Source organism: Chionomys nivalis, chromosome 23 (assembly GCF_950005125.1).
Source record: "Chionomys nivalis chromosome 23, mChiNiv1.1, whole genome shotgun sequence".
Taxonomy (NCBI): Eukaryota; Metazoa; Chordata; class Mammalia; order Rodentia; family Cricetidae; genus Chionomys; species Chionomys nivalis.
In genome coordinates this window covers 5,867,541-5,878,747 of record NC_080108.1, presented here as the reverse complement: position 1 = coordinate 5,878,747, position 11,207 = coordinate 5,867,541, and the positions used below count along the sequence as shown (strand labels likewise).

Genomic DNA, 11,207 nt, shown 5'->3' with positions numbered 1-11,207 from the left:
CATCTTAGGTCCCAGGCACAAGGCAGAGAAGGTGAGCTGGAAATGGTGCCAGACTTTGAAACCTCAAAGCCCACCCTCAGTGACACTCTTCTTCTGGTAAGGCCGCACCTCCTAAGCCTACCACGGGGAAACCAAGGGTTTTATGCCAGAGACTGTGGGAAACAATGCAGCCAAACCACCACAGGGCCCTCCCAAGAATTAATCTGACTTCCTGTGCCTGTGTGTGCCATTCTTTGGCCTTAGGGGGTTACCACTGTTATTGTGATGCTAATAAGAAAGAGACCTAGTAAGAACAAAGGCTATGTGGTAGGCAGAAGGGAGAACAGACTTGAGAGGAAAAAATCTTAAGGGTGCCTCACACACCAAGGGTAGAGCTATAGGAACCCTTCTGGCAGTCAGTAGCCCTATGTGGTCAACAGTTGAGGAAGCAGTACTAACCTAATCGTACTGTTCTGGAAGATAATTTTTGTATTCAACTTAAAAATCGGTTTGGGTTTTATTCTTCAGTTGTTCAAACGTTTAAGCTTTATTTAGTTTCATATATATAATCACATTAATGGATTTTTTTTTTTTTGAAGAAAATCTAAGCTAAGACTGGAGAGACCTAAGAAAGCTTTGCCTTTAGTGTGGCGGACAAGGCTAGTTTTCTTTATATTTGAGGGACAGTGATTGACAATGTGTGTGGGGTTTTCCTCTTTAAAGGCAAGGACAAACATGCGCTCACTGGGCATGTCGTTAACACCCTGGTGTGGAATAGGATGTTAGGCCCTCCCTTTCTGAGGGCAGGCTGTGACAGGAAAAAGGAGACATACTCTGGGATTGACATGGAAAAAAATGACCTCTGCTCAAAATCTTGTCCTTCCGTTGAGTAGTTGTCTGACTGTGAGCAAGACTGCGTCTCTCCAATGCTCCAGTCCTTAGGGGATACCCACAACACCCTCACCCTTTCCATCATCAGAAGCTGCATGAAAGGTTGGCTCACAGGAGGGAATGTGGGGGGAGACGACCCAGGCTCTGGCACCGGATACTTAAATAGTGAGGTCACCAGACTGGCTTGGAGAAGACTCCCTCCCCCCCCCCCCCCCCCGCTGTGGACTCCTTGGAATGATTTAGGGAAGCCGGCACCACAGACTAGGAGGTGGCTCCACCAGCTGGTACCCTGGTGCCCCAGTAAGACCAAGGCGGGGGCGTCATCAGCCATCCCCTGGGAAGCTGCCAAGCCGACAATCCCCCCCGCTGTGTTCTACACCCATCACTCAAGTGACTGAAGCGCAGGGCCTGCAAACTTGGTAGTCAGGCCTCTGGGTTACAAACTGCTGCTCTATGGAGACTCTTGAGGCAGAGGTAAGTTGGGAAGGAGGCTCCGTCATCACAATATAAGGCACACAGATTGTACGTGGGTAAGGAGCTCACAAGTTTGTAGTGAACTTCGCAAACCTGCCCAGGAGCATGCACACCCGGTGTGCTGGAGGGGACCGCCCTTGCGGAAGCACCTCGCCTTTGCAGACCTCAGGCTGTGCGAACCCCCTAGAACTCGGTGTGCGTTTGTCGAGAGCAAGAGGGTGTCCCTGGCAGGACCGGTTCATCGGAGCGGCCTGGGCATCGAGAGACGGCAATCCGTTGATGGTGAGGTGCAGCGGGGACCCACCTGCGCAGGGCCGCAGGGTCCAGGATCCCTGAATGGCAGGCTGAGGATGAAGGCTGGGGAGTGGGGGTGGAGGAGGGGGGCGGGGCGGCGTCGGCGGGCGGGCGGCACGGCTGGCGGCCGGGGGCGGGGCGGGAGAGCCCGGGAGGAGCTCGCGGGGGTGGGGGGTGGGGAGTGGGGGGCGGACCCGGGGTTGCAGACGCCGCTGGCCCGCTGGCTCACACTTGGTAGCGCTGCCGAGCAGGCATGCGAGCCGCGCGCGTCCTCCGGGCGCCCACACCTGTCTGAGCCGCACAGGGCTGCAGCCCGACGGGTGAGTGCAGGGCGGGGACCCGGAGTCGCCGCCTGGGTGCGGAGGGCCAGGCGTGTGCCGAAGCGGGACAAAGGGCTGGGTGCGCGTGGGGTGGGGTGGCTGCGGGCTGCGGTGGGGAGGGAGGGGCATCGGAGACCTGGTCCCGGCCTCCGCACCGGCTCCAGGCTGGGACGAGAGCCTGAAAGAGCCCTCCGGGACACGCGCGCTGTAGAACATTTGTATTAACGCACTGTCCCTCGTAAAGTGGATGGGGAAAGCATGCTTAGAAATTGCTGTCTTGGGTGCGGGGTGCTGTGAGGGAGTGGAGCCTTGCCTGGCAAGTTGTCCTCGGTCTGGTCAGAGCAGGCTCTCCCCACGAACACACGTTGCCACCTCTACCATTTGTTTTCCTTGAGTTTTGCCTATACTGTATCTGATGCCATCATGCCCTGAGCATTAATTTTTAACCGAACACGTGATTATGAACACACCTTAACAAGCAAGGAAAAGTCAGCAAACACTGGTTGGGAACAGGCTCGGCTCTGAGTGATGGCTTAGCGCAGCGTGCTAAACCCAGAAAATGCTGCCTGGACTATCAACAGTTGTTGGAAGCAAATATTGGTCCAGCCTGTAGCCATTTATCACAAATCGTTAACTTTGAAATAAAAGCTTTCCCCCCTAGAACTTTTGTAAGAGGAAGACTTGTTTAGGTGGAGCCACGCCATCCCCCTCCTGAAGTGGGACTGGCTCTCCCTCCCATTTCCGTCAAAGCATCTCTTGAGAAAGCCTCAGATAAAAATCCCGTTTATTCTATTGCCCATTGGGTGATACCCATGAGACTTCAGAAACAGCCGCGGCTGGTGGGAAGCTCCAGGCCATTCAGTAGCTCTGTTAGAATAGGAATTGTTTCTCCCCGTTCTTGAAAGTGAACTTGAGGGGTCCTAGCGGACTCCTTGGGGACAGGTAGGCCAATACTAGAATAGACTCATCAGGTCCTGTGGGAAGAGTTGAATTTATAAACTTAGCTGTGGCCAAAATCCCTATCACAAGGTAGTATCAGGGTATTATTAGACATTGTTTCAAGAGTCGACCTGGGTAAGAGAGCATTTAAAAGAACTATAAACTGTTTCTCAAGGAATATCTTTGGAGCAAGGCACAGTAGTGCATGCCGGGAATTCCAGCACTTAGGAGGCTGAGGAAGGAGGTCGGTGAATTTGCGGCTAGCCTGAGGTACACATGGAACTGCTTTGTTTCTAAGCGTCTCTTAGGGCTGATTGGAGGTGGGGTGAAAGGACTGAAGATCCCACAGAGGCACCACATTCATTTCCTTCTGAGTGTCACATCATGTCCATACAAATAAATCCGTCAGTTGTACTTTTCCATTATGATAAACAGTAAGTAACCTGTCATGCTGTCTCTAGACTGGGGAGGAAGCAATTTTCCAAAAGGAATTAATATGGATCTCATTTCTGTCTCACTTGACGACGATTCAGGTAGACAGTGAATATAGGTGTGTTTTTCTGACGCTAGCGTTAAGTGCCAAAGTGCCCATTAGTGTGTCTGAGAACATTATTGGCGCAGGTCTGCAGTGTTTAATAGTCTCCCGTTCTCCTGAGCATCCCTCCCATGGACGCTTTAGAAGCCAGTGCAGAAGGCATTATTCATTCACAATTCCAAATGAGTCCAGGGAGTTTGTTCCTCACAGTCTCCGCATTGACAGCTTTATGAACTCTGTTCTTGCTCTGCTGCAAGGCTGTCTTGGGATCACTAGGGTGCTTCGTTTTGCCTAAAAACTGATAGAGAAGAAGTTTGTGTGACTGTGAGATTGTGTTTGAGTTGCTGGGCTTCTTAAGTCCCCTCCAGTTTCCCCTACAAGTCTATCATCCTTAAGCTACCATGTGATTAGGTCGGTTTTGCTTTAATGGGTTATGTGGCTCTGGAGTGGAGAGTGAGCCTGACTTCAGGGTATTCAGAGCTTGGTTCAGTTTTAGGCATTCGCCTTGGGAATTAGCAGAGCCACATTGTTGAGGCTCCCTGGCTACAGATCTCATGGAAGACCCTTTGCCAGCCCCCCAAATGGTGTCCAGAGTGACACCTTCATGTGCTTTCTTACCTTTGGTTGTGGTCACGGGAATTCAAACTGTGTCTAATAGAGAAGGGATATCTGAAAAAAATCAGGTTTTCCCTGGAAGCACTTGTTTGCCTATAAGAGAGCATTCTCCCGAACACTGCTCCCCTTGAGGAGAACTGAGTTGTTGCAGTTTTAAAGACTACTCTGTAGAGAGAAGAAAAGGCAGTCCCAGTCCCCAGAAAGATTATTGTCATTGGCACATCTGATAATGTGCAAGTCCCTCTGCGATAAAATTACTGTCAGGCTTATGAACTATGTTTATAAAGTGTAAACGTTTTGAGACTCCAGACCACTAGACAGTGGCTAATATTGCAACCTGGGCGCAATGAACATGTAGTCCTCTTGTGCGTCTGATACCCAGAGCTGGAAGAGAAATGCAGTTTCTATATTACTAAACAGGGTGGGAAAACATTGTTCACCTTGCTTTCCCATTCTGCTTTGTCCTTAGGTGAAGGAATGCATTAAAACACTTAGTTGGAAAGCTTAGACGGTAATTTACGTGTATGAGGAGGCTGTGTGTCCTGTAAAGGTTCATTCTTAGAAATGGAATATGTTAGACCCTACATTTTTTTTTGGGGGGGGGGGTTCAGATTTAGCTATATGGAAGATAAAGTTTGGGAAAAAAAAAACTTCATTCCTTTTAAAAGATGTTGGTTTTCCAAACAACTTTGCAACAACAAGAGGATCCACTTTTAAACATTAGAGGATTTAAAGTTAAGCACCACATGTATCATGTCTCCAGCTCTGGGATTAGAACTGTGTGTGTAAAATCTGTTTACACCCCCGAATGTCTATGTATAAATCAATTGAGATGGGCGTAGCACATGCTTACTTTGAGTTTGTGATGTCAGAAACAATATTTATCTCGATGGGGGTATCTTTTTTATCAAGTGAGTTGAGAAATTAATGCAAGGCTACTTACGTCATTCTAAAGCATCCCGGTTGTTATGGTTGTCTTAGAGACAGAAGTAAGTCAGGGAGGGGTGTACATGTGTCAGGAGTAACCCTCAATGGTTATTTCTCCCTTGCTTTTTCTTCAGGACGTCCCTAAAAGCATCTTCCAGACACAGTCATCCTTCCACTGGGCTCCTAAAAGCCATCCTTGATATATTCCTTTGTAGTTTTGCTTGCTTGTTTGTTTGTTTGTGTTTTGGCAGATTGAGCATGGAGTTTTTAACCCTAGTGAAATTGCAGATTAATGGGATACATTTTCCTCTCCCTACCCCCTTACCTTCAGCATCCATAAATAACATAGGTTCTGACCTGCCTGGACATTTTTGATCCTGAAAAGATTATGCAAGTAGAGAATCCTGGACTTGCAAGAACCCGAGGAAGTGATTTCCTGACCTGGGCTGGCATTCAGAAGAGTTTTCTAACCCATGTGAAGGAAGATTTGATGGCTTTGGATTCTTATAACCTCAATAACCAGATGCCAGTTAACATCGAGGAGGGCTCTCCCCGCAGCTTTACCTCTCAGTTTTCCAGCAGATATTCCAAATCAGTTTGCAATAAAGACCTGAGATAGTTTCTTGACTTCTGTATCCCTTTCTATGTTTGGATTAAAGTTTTAACTACCAGAGACACAAACAAATCTTAGGGAAAATGTAGGCTGTGGACTGTGAGGGTGAAGTCTTATCATATCCATGAATACAGTTCCGCAGTGACACTGGGAATTTATAAGCCTTGTTTCAAGCTAAGAGAAAACAGTGCTTCGAAAGTACACCCCCCACATCTGATATTTTACAAAGGATGCTGTGCTCTGCCCTAAGTGGATAGCAATCTTTTCCATAGATGGCCGACTTCTCCCTGACTCCCGGCTACATGATGATAACTTAGCTGTTAGGAATCTGAATTGGTAATAGCCTATCATTTAGTAGACCCCTCAGCATTCTTTCATTTGTAAGTGATCTCCAGAGTTCTTGGCATGTAGTCATCTACCATTTTGCCAAGGAGTAAATTTGACCCTCTATACTGAGAGCTATCAGGATAAAAACCAAGCTGACGGGCTACCCAGCACCCACATGCCAAGGAAAACTGGGTATCCCTCCATGCAGGACCACTCACACGACTGGTTTCTAAAGACATTGCTCCTTTTGCAAACACAGGCTAAGGGGGAGGGATGTTGTGTTGGCACTTGTGAAACAGAGCTTACTTTGGGACCTCAGAAAGTATTCTTTAAATAAATAGGATTTGCTGTACAGGCAGAGCACTTGAAAAGGGGCTTTAATTTTGCCTGAGAGGAGGATTAATTCATTAAATCAAAGTTCCTAGGTGGAATTTTTAAAAAATGTGTTTGCAATAGTTTCAGAGTTTTTCTGCCTTTCTCTTCCCTGATATACTTGTCATTAAACCATCTTATTTTCCAGTAGATGGATAAAACTAAAGACACTTGGCAACACAACTTTGGCTCCGTTGATAATTTAGATTCTAAGCGATTATGTACATGTTTCAGATTTGGAATTCAAAGTTTCGTGTACTGATGTCAGCACATCCTGACTTTAGCGTTCTTGTCCAGTGGAATTGCCACACGGATCCTATGATACGTGGAGCCGAGTGCCGTCGCATTTCCTATTCTCTCCGACAGTCACACTTTAAAAATAAGACACTTCACCACTTGGACCTCCAGATTCTGTGTCTCTTTAAGATAAAAGGAAATAAAACTTGGTGCATTGGGCTTAGCGGAGTTAACGCTCTCCACGCTAGTCAAAGAAAGAGGGGATCATGAGGTTACAGCCAGAGAGGGAGACACCTGCTTTCTGTAGCAGGTCACACTTGACAGGGATTCTCATGCAAGGCAGAAGTTACCACAGAGCAAAGGCTGTTCAAACAACATGAGCGCAGGAACTGGGTCCTCAGCCAGTAAGTGGGAATAGTCGAGCCAATAGAGAGAGATGGCCCGCCGAGCTCTCCAAGTGTTACTGCCACGTCGTTCAGCTCTCCATTGCAGGGTGGACTGGGTCAGCATCTACACACCTTCCCTGGTCCACGTTGAAGCATGACTCCTAACATTAGTATCCCATGTGCATACAAATACACATATGTTCAAATCCATGCACCCCATGATTTCAGGGACATAAGAAAATAGCTTAATGTATTTCCTTCCCAAGTACTGAGGGACTCCCAAAATACTCAAGATTTTTCCTATTTAGAAAAGACAAAAAGACAGGGAAGAATTTTAAGGAGTTAGGAAATCCTGAGGAATTTGATTTTCTAAGGATCCTGTTCCTTCATTTCTCTCCACTCCTATTGTCCCTTCCAGAAGTAGAATTCAAGAAAGTGGTGCAAAAGAGATAGCGGAGATGGCGGAGCACACATTTTAGTGCCTGGATATTGGGGGTGTGGCTTGGGTGCCCAGGTAGGCCAGGTCAGATCAATGGAGTTCTCAGTCTTGTGTAAAGCAAGCTCAGGGCACCCAGACGTTGCCAGTGTGTCTGCACCCTGCAAGAGGAAGAAGGGACTGAAAATAAGGAAATCACTGTTTCCTCTTGTTCCCGCTTTGTTCCCTTAGCTGGCCTCTTGAGAAATGCCCCTCCCATGCCATTCTGGGGTGCCTGGTTGTGAATGAATTATCCTGCCCACTGAGTCAGCTGAAGCGGAAGATTGGGAACCGGTCGGAGCCCACTGATGCTTGAGCAGTGATGAAAGCACTTCCAGCCCTCTTGGTTAATTGCTTTTCTCCAGGGGTGATTGATCAAGGCTTTAAAGACATCTTACAGGATAAAATTTGTACTCTTGCATTTAGCGTGCACAGCACTCCACAGGGGGGCTCTTCCCTGCAGCCTCTGTTGTCTTCTCTGTCCACCCCTGCTGAGCGGGATACAATTCCCCAAATGACGCAGAAGGTTGCACCCCTCCATGTTCTTGCGTAGACTGTTGTTCCTTCTAAGTGTCCCTTCCTGTGTCTCTTAATTTATCGAATGCTTTTTCAACTGCACACCTCCCTCCAGTGGGAAACCTCTCCTGTTCCTCTTTCTCCCTGCTCCTAACTTCATGCCCCCGGTCGGAGCCGTCACACCATCTATGCTTATCTGTCACTCGAAGTCACTATGCGTCATTCAAAAAATTATGTGTTTCCTGCTCTACAACATTCATTTATTCTTTCAGTAACAGAGGCGTTCACCCAGTGATCCTTTCAAACGCTAACAAAGGTCCAAGGTGAAAGCATTAGACACGCCGAAACAGAGGCAGACGCCTGAGTAAATAACCAGCAGTTATTTATTTATAAAGTTATGTGTAGCCATAAAGTTATTAGACTTAATACAGTGTTAAAGCTTCATATCTTTAACAATGATTTCTTTAGTATGCAGCATAATCCAAATGTCTACCGTTAGTTATTTGTATGCAAGTGTTAAGATGGTGGTTTAGGAGCCGACAGCTGGAGTTCAGCCATGACCTAGAAAGTGAAACTTCAGCGGATCAGGATGACATGTACCCGCGTTCCCAAGGAATGGATCATAGGCAATACCTAACATACACCCCCAAATTCAAAGCAAAAATCTGCAAAGTTCTCATACCATCTTCCAAATGTGTACGTCATATAGGAAAGATAAGATTCCTAGTAAGTATGACTCCACCTTTCCCACATGCCTTTGCTGCCCAGTAGGGTGTGTGATTTAGAGTTACTATTTAGATAAGTGTGCTGCCCAGAAAATTATGGAAGAACTTATTGTTATAGAAATGAAAGCAAGAGGGAAGAGGAAAAAGGCCATGGGTGGGTAGATAGCTAAATAGGAGGGGACAAGGTGTATAATTAAGTAGAAAGAAAGTTCAAAATCATGTAAAAATGGGAGCTGGCCATCCGTTCACAGAGTAAGGGTAACTGTGTAGATGTAGCCCCATAGTGATCCATGGTTATTTCTTCTTAAGCATGAAGGGAAGGGACAGGCAGTTTCATTTGGGCCTTCGGTGTGGGAATGATCCCAAAGTCAAGTGCTTGCATGTAAGCGAGACCCGAGGAGTTCTCTCCCTAGAACCCTGAGGACGGCTCAGTCTTAGAAACGTGGCCAGCATGCGGTTGCGCTTTACCAGGCTGCGGTAAAGGAGCTATAACCCTGACTTCTTGTCTTTGTTTCTGCAGCAGCACTCAGCATGGCGGGCATCCCAGGGCTCTTCATCCTTCTCCTCCTCCTGCTCTGTGTGTTCAGGCAGGCGAGTCCCTACGCCAGTCCGTGGAAACCCACTTGGCCGGCTTACCGCCTCCCTGTAGTCTTGCCTCAGTCTACCTTCAATTTAGCCAAGCCAGACTTTGATGCCAAAGCCAAATTGGAAGTGTCCTCCTCATGCGGACCCCAGTGTCACAAGGGAACACCACTGCCCACCTACGAAGAGGCCAAACAGTACCTTTCCTATGAAACCCTCTACGCCAACGGCAGCCGCACCGAGACTCAGGTGGGCATCTACATCCTCAGCAATGGCCAAGGCAGGGCGCAAGGTAGAGACTCCAAGGCCGCGGGCAAATCCCGCAGGAAAAGGCAGATTTATGGCTATGATGGCAGGTTTAGCATCTTCGGAAAGGACTTCCTGCTAAACTACCCCTTCTCTACATCGGTGAAGCTGTCTACGGGCTGCACCGGCACCCTGGTGGCTGAAAAGCACGTCCTTACGGCCGCGCACTGCATTCACGATGGGAAGACCTACGTGAAAGGGACGCAGAAACTCCGAGTGGGCTTCCTGAAGCCCAAGTATAAAGATGGCAGTGGAGCAGGCAACAGCTCGAGCTCAGCCATGCCTGATAAGATGAAATTTCAATGGATCCGGGTGAAACGCACCCACGTGCCCAAGGGGTGGATCAAGGGCAATGCCAATGATATTGGCATGGATTATGACTACGCCCTTCTGGAACTCAAGAAGCCCCACAAAAGGAAGTTCATGAAGATTGGGGTGAGCCCGCCAGCTAAGCAGCTCCCAGGAGGCAGGATCCACTTCTCCGGTTATGACAATGACCGGCCAGGCAATTTGGTGTACCGCTTCTGTGATATCAAGGATGAGACCTACGACCTTCTCTATCAGCAGTGTGATGCCCAGCCTGGGGCCAGTGGTTCGGGAGTCTATGTGAGGATGTGGAAGAGGCCACAGCAGAAATGGGAAAGGAAAATTATTGGCATCTTTTCGGGTCACCAGTGGGTGGACATGAATGGCTCTCCACAGGATTTTAACGTGGCAGTCAGAATCACTCCTCTTAAATATGCACAGATTTGCTACTGGATTAAAGGAAACTATTTGGATTGCAGGGAGGGCTGAAGCTGCTTCTTCCTGCCAGCCCTCCGGGGGCTTTTGGCACTCATTGTAGGAGATGCCAGCTTTTTATCATGGACTCTTTTGTGTGTGTGTGTGTGTGTGTGTGTGTGTGTGTGTGAGAGAGAGAGAGAGAGAGAGAGAGAGTCATATAATGCCTTTACCCAGCATTCTTCAAATGGCAAAATGATTGGCTTTATTATTTGAAAACTGTGGTGTGTGTATAGTGATTAAACAGTCCAAAGGCATACTTTTGTATAGAGATTTCAAAATACTGATGTTTGTGGCAATAGGGGATATTTGACAATTAAGTTAAACTTTCAGGTTTTTTTTGACAACTTGATTCTTGTCTGATCCAAACTTGCATAAAAAGGTTTATAAAAAGGTTTATATTAAATATGTGACATAAGGAGGATATCAGTTCTTTTGTTTGTATATGAATGTGTTTTCTTCTGAGAGTCATATATTGTTATTTTTGTAATGTGTGGTTATACTGCATCTGGATGGCAACATCATAGCACTTCAATAGGCAATTGTAATATTTGGATTCAACATTTACATAGTAGTCCTTGAAGAGAAGCAATAATTTATTGGCTATATTGATACACCTATAAAACGGTATCTTACAGTGAACAGAGTTTTCATGCTGCTTTTTAGTCTTGAAAATAAAACTTCCTCTCCCAAAAACCGTCGCTCTACTTTGTGGGAAGTCTGTGTATGCCTCTGCCAACCCTGTCATTACAGCAGAGTAGGCAAGCTCAATTATCGTCATCCCTCCACTTAGCAAGATTCCGCTCGCACGTCTGGGGCTAACGGTTTCTCGAAAGACAGTAGGTGGAGCCTAATTAGAACAGGCCGAGTTGCTTCCCAGCTAATAGTTGTGGTCACGATAAAAAACAATATCA

At 47.1% G+C, this 11,207-nt stretch overlaps 1 protein-coding gene across 3 annotated transcripts; it reads left to right on the top strand.

Moving 5' to 3' along the window:
• The first annotated feature begins 1,289 nt into the window (after positions 1-1,289).
• Prss23 (serine protease 23) lies at positions 1,290-10,988 on the top strand. 3 transcript variants are annotated; one of them, XM_057756307.1, is made up of 2 exons: positions 1,290-1,344; positions 9,146-10,988. In XM_057756307.1, the coding sequence occupies exon 2, from the start codon at positions 9,157-9,159 to the stop codon at positions 10,306-10,308; it is 1,152 nt and encodes a 383-aa protein (XP_057612290.1). In that variant the 5' UTR covers positions 1,290-1,344; positions 9,146-9,156; the 3' UTR covers positions 10,309-10,988. The 3 variants fall into 3 exon arrangements, with proteins under 3 accessions (XP_057612290.1, XP_057612289.1, XP_057612292.1); XM_057756306.1 differs by lacking the exon at positions 1,290-1,344 and adding an exon at positions 1,841-1,958; XM_057756309.1 differs by lacking the exon at positions 1,290-1,344 and adding an exon at positions 1,846-1,958 and having other exon boundaries at positions 9,149-10,988.
• The last annotated feature ends 219 nt before the right edge of the window (positions 10,989-11,207 follow it).

What these genes read in the sequence shown, in the direction of transcription:
- Prss23 (XM_057756307.1), top strand. Translation starts at nt 9,157, where the DNA reads ATGGCGGGCATCCCAGGGCTCTTCATCCTTCTCCTCCTCCTGCTCTGT.